A 5,473-nucleotide genomic window follows, 5' to 3' on the forward strand; every position below is an offset into this window, starting at 1 on the left:
AAACGAAATAAACATTTGAAATATATGAGTTTGTATGTAATGTATGAATATAATATACAAGTTTCACTTTTTAAATGGAATTACTGAAATCAATCTACTTTTTCATGATATTCTAATTTTATGACCAGCACCTGTAGAAAGTGTAGCTGTGGTGGTAGCATCATGGTCGGGAAGCGTTTGGTTTCTTGTGAAACTGTCAGATAGCACATATCAGATGGAAGAATTAAAACGGAGTCGTACCCCCTGAGCTCTTCAACAAAACCTGAAATCATAAAATAAAAATAAAAAGTGCTTTTGGTGCGGAGCTTCCTCTGACCATTCTTCCTTCCATTCTTCCTTCATCTCTTGCTTCCCTCTGTGGTTTGACCTTCTTCCCCCCTCCCTGAAGACTCCAGCAGCTGTTGGAGGAGAGAGAAAGGGAGGAGGAGGTGGAGGATACCAGGTTTGTCTGTGCTTCGACCCTCCTGTTCCCATCTCCATCTTTTGCTTCCACTCTCTCAGCCGTTCATTTGACTTTTCTTTAGTTTTGGGCAGACATCTCTTTGCTCCTGCAACACTTTTTGATTAATTAAAAAAAAAACAAAACCTAAAACTCCCATCATAAAATTTTCCTTTGCTCATCCTTTTACACCAAGCGCTACAACTTCGCCTTTTTTTAATTATTATTTTTAGTTCTTTTTTTGAATTTCTAAACACCATGTATAATTCAGTCAGCAAGCTTTTAAAAGCGTTCAAATCTCTTTGCTGAAAGAAAAGTCTGTGTGTGGTTTTGGTCCATGGTTGGTTGGTTTGTTAGCAGCTTAAAAACTAATGGACAGATTTTGATGACATTTTCTGGAGATGTTGGTGTTCAGTTAAGAAACTAAATAAATTTAGGTGGTGATCCAGATCACACTTCGGATCAGATCTTTTTTTTTATAACTATGGCCTTGGCAGAGGTTTGCGCTCCTCGAGTGTTTCTAGTTCAATTTTGTGATTGGATCAAATTCAGGCTGCAGTTAGTGGATAGTTTTCATCAATTAACTGAGTATTCCCATAAGCCAGTTGTTCCCAACTTTTGTTCATGAAAAGCCTGACTTATACCTACAATACAAACAACTGAGCTTCTCTTTCTGCTAAGAGAAGCTCACGCATCCGACGGCTCCCTGTGTGCCACAAAAGATCAACTATTTCTTCAATAGAAACCCTTTTCACAACTTTTATCCTTACATACAGAAGCTATCAGTCTCTATGAGATGAGATGAAGAGATGTTTTTGACAGTCTGCTGCAGGCTTTTGTTTTGATTGTTTCACGGTGGTAAAGTTTCTAACAGGTACTTAGAGCTGAGTGGAGAAGTTACCTGAAACTCTGTTTGGTCTGAGCAAACACCTTGTGTTTTTTCAAACCTTTTTTTTGTGTTCATCTGGAAACATTCCTTTGACACTGAACCAGTTTGAATCCTTTATGCTGGAAATATTGATGTCCATCATCTTTTAGTTTCCTTTTCTAAGAACTTGCCAGCTGCTGTGCTTATCGTTACAGCTCCTTTCCTGACATTTCTAAACTCTTCCTTTGGTTTTGGCTTGAAGCTGCTGCATTTGTTTGTTGGTCTCATTGGAAAGATTGTCTTCTTTCAATACCAGCACGTCTCTACAAGTTGCTGATGTTGCGCTATTGTGGCGATTTAAATTTAGTTTCCTTCATTACACATAGAGGAGCAGAAACGTGTCCTACAGTAGCAAGGCCACCTGATTTTTATAACCTCATCAAACACAACATCAGATAATCTTTTAAAGACAAATCTAACACAATTTGAATTTTTAAAATCAGTCCACTGGTTACCAACTTATTGTCAAAACTGATCATCAGAATGGGTCTAAATTAATCCAGTTCTTAAATCGGCAGCAGTAGAAAGTCCTGAGTTTAACTTCCTGGAACATCTGTTGTCACGCCGGGCTGAAGCTGAGGAATCACTCTGATTCGCTGTGAATTTTCAGATTATTCCTTCACAGATAACATATGAGCAATGTAGGTTATAAAATGTTTTATTTCATCTGAGTTGAGTAATTAATGAATGAATTAGCTCGATTATTGCCTGACTCAGTTCGCTACAGCGCCACCGTGCGTCGTTTATTTAACAGAGATAGAGGATGAATTGGTTGTGGGTGGACAGGTGGCCTTGCTGCCTACAGTAATATTTGACCGTGTGAACCATAGTTGGCATCAAACAGTACAGTCATGTGGATTAAACAAAGCATTCAAACCAAATTTTGGCCTCGAGGTTTTCTTGTAATCAAGCTGTTTGAGTCACTTGATGAGTCGTTTCAGCCCTAGATCAAATATTTTATCCAATTCATTTGTTTCAAGGATTTGGTTTTTCGTTTTTGTGTGCTGCCTTTTCCACTGTGCTTCTCTACTTCAGTTGGTTTTGTTCAGACTCCGAAATCCCACCCTTCACAGTTCAAGAAAACACTCCGCCTTTCCCCCAAAAAACTCTTTAATATAAACAGAAGAATGCCAACTTGTTCATGTTCTTTGCGAAGGCTCACATGGTTTCAAAGCATCAACTAATGCAAATATATCATCTAGATGCTGAACAGCTGCCATCTTTATTGTTTTACTGATTATTTATTTTTTATTTTTTTGTCTAAAAGACAGCATAAACCCCTGATGGCAGATGTGCTTTGCAAACATGTGGTGTTCACAGTGTGCCCACTGAAAGATTAAACTGTCTAATGACTCTGAGATACTTTCTCTCTACATGAGCGTCAAAGTATCTGAAGTTGTTTCTACGGGACTCTTTTATGTGAACTCAGATTTAACGCCGATGGACAGCTCTATGTAACAGTCACTTCTGTACCTTTTAGCGCCAACAAGGAGGAAGTTCCTGACAACGAGCAAGAGAAGGCCTCTGAGAAGGAAGCGACCGAGCGGGTCAACGACGACGCTGAAATGGTTTGATCCGTTTTCAACCTCAGGCCCCGGTCTTAAATACCCAAACGAGTGCTGCTCTTTTTCCAGAACTAAACTCTTTGGGTGTGATGCTGTAGGAGGTACAAGAGGCCAGCGACCACGAGGAAGGAGAGGAGGAGGAGGAAGAGGAGGAAGAGATGATGGATGTGGAGGAGAGCTCTGATGATTCGGACTCGGAGTCAGACGAAAAAGGTATCAACCTGTTTTTTTCTCATAAGCAAAGGTAATGAAACTGTTGGTAAAGTTGAGTAGTTTTGCAGTCATGGGGTTCCTACACAATTTTGAAAAAACAAACAAAACTATGAAATTAATTTTTAGTGTTTTCCAGGTCTGGAAAAATGTGGAAAAAATAATTTGGAATATCGAAAAATATTGTTGTGTTCCTAGATAGGGTTCACTTTTTGAAAGAGAAAAGTCTTAAAATGTACAAACACACTGCACTGTACATATAGAATACTGTGTTGTACTTACAGAATACACTCATTTATAGTACTTTTATAAAATATAATAACCACAAGTTGCTCCCAATCTCAGCATCATAACTGGTAGCTATAAAAAGAAACAAGCACATAGCAAACTTCTTTAAGATGACAAAATTCTATTTAACTGCAAATAATTTATAAGTAGTGTACACAACTGGATCCAAGTAAACCACCTCTAAAGCATATGTTGACTTTTATTTTACTCCCATCAAAATCTTCAATAAAACAAAGTTTTATTTAAATCAAAGTTTTATTGAAGATTTGAACCTTGCGACTATGACTGTTTTATTTTTTTTATATAGAAAGACATTCTAAAAAGTTGTTTTTGTTTGTTTTGTTTTTGTCCATCTTTGTATGCACTTTTATTGATTTATTTATTTTACAGTATTTAGAGCATGCAGAAAATATAAATTGGACATCCGTCCAATCCTCTGTGAATTGGCAGGAAGTGTTTGTATTTTGACTTGGGGAAACCTTGATTTAGTTTTGAAAAAGTATGAAACGTTAAAACCCTGCAGTCTTCAGTGTCTCCACCAGGTGGAGCTGTTCAGTCTTGTTTGAACACGTCAACCTGCTGCTTGTAGAAAACTGCATTTGTGCTCCTGACACAAGGTCTTCGACAGATGAGACTTGAAAGTTGCTCACCATGCTCTCTTACAACATGGTTCTTAAAAATGTACTGCTTTAACCAGCTGAGCGCATGCTTTATTTATCATCTTATGACATAAAACAGTCTGATTTGGTGATCAATTAGAAAGACCACATTGATAAAGGGGATGAAAGAAAATAATGAAAAGGAGTTATTTTTCTTTACAGAAGAGCAGGGATTTGTCCTGCACAACTGATTAGTGTACAGTCATGTTGCGTTTTCTGAGTTTGTGTCATTTAGTGCAGTGGTCCCCAGCCTTTTTAGCTCCACGGACCGGTTCATTATCAGACAGTGTTTTCAAGGACCGGCCTTTAAAGGTGTGACTGGTAAATACAACAAAATAAAATGATACGACCGGCATGAAAACAGGGGTATTTGTAAAAACCTAATAAACGTAAATCCAACTCATCCTCGCAGCTATGTTAGCTGCGTCCTGGTATTGCGTTATCAACATGAATAACATCCTCTCCTCCCCCTAATGTTCTCTGGTCAATATGGCAATGTTTAAATATGCCCTTTAAAATAAGATACACCACAAATATAAAGTGCACAAAGAATATAACTCACCATAATCAGCTGAATCAATGGGAGCCCTGAGCCTGTTTCTCAGTAATGAGACGGTCCACCGTGACAGGCCTGAATGACTACCGGCCAATAGCCCTCACGCCGATAGTCACAAAGTGCTTTGAAAGACTGGTCATGACCCACATCAAAGCCACAATCGACGTCACTGTGGACCCACATCAGTATGCTACAGGAAGAACCGCTCCACAGAAGATGCCATTTCTTCTGTGGTCCACACTGCCCTCACCCACCTGAAGCAGAAGGACTCTTATGTCCGTTTGCTCTTTGTGGACTTCACCTCCGCTTTCAACACCATGATTCCACAGACCATGACAGATAAACTCTCCTTACTTGGACTGAGCTCTTCCCTCTGCAACTGGGTCCTGGACTTCCTGACCAACAGGCCACAGTCTGTTAAGATCCACAACATCTCCTCCTCCACCACAATCCTCAGCACTGGCTCCCCCCAGGGCTGTGTGCTGAGGCCCCTCCTGTTCACACTGCTCACATATGACTGCTCACCTCTCCATCCACAAGTTTGCAGACGATACAGCAGTGGTTGGGAACATCACAAACAATGATGAGTCTGACAACAGGCAGGAGGTGGAACACCTGGAAGACTGGTGCAAAGTGAACAACCTCTGCATCAATGTAAAGAAGACAAAGGAGATGATTGTAAACTTCAGAAGGGGCAAACATGCCCACCTCCCCCTGCATGTTGGAGGATCTGTGGTGGAAGTGGTTTCCAGCTACAGGTACTTGGGTGTGCACCTGAGTAACAACCTCACCTGGAGCAACAACACTTCCAGTCTGGTCAGGAAGGCA

At 39.9% G+C, this 5,473-nt stretch overlaps 1 protein-coding gene across 4 annotated transcripts in view; it reads left to right on the forward strand.

Moving 5' to 3' along the window:
• Positions 1-5,473, forward strand: part of kif21a (kinesin family member 21A) — a 69,474-nt gene that overhangs the window by 36,154 nt on the left and 27,847 nt on the right. For all 4 annotated transcript variants that reach the window (XM_017430230.3, XM_037978157.1, XM_025009091.2 and 1 more), the window contains exons 12-13: positions 2,848-2,935; positions 3,031-3,145. In XM_017430230.3, the coding sequence (XP_017285719.1) occupies positions 2,848-2,935; positions 3,031-3,145 (203 nt within the window). The remainder of the gene's footprint in view (positions 1-2,847; positions 2,936-3,030; positions 3,146-5,473) is intronic.

Source organism: Kryptolebias marmoratus, linkage group LG11 (genome assembly GCF_001649575.2).
Source record: "Kryptolebias marmoratus isolate JLee-2015 linkage group LG11, ASM164957v2, whole genome shotgun sequence".
NCBI lineage: Eukaryota > Metazoa > Chordata > Actinopteri > Cyprinodontiformes > Rivulidae > Kryptolebias > Kryptolebias marmoratus.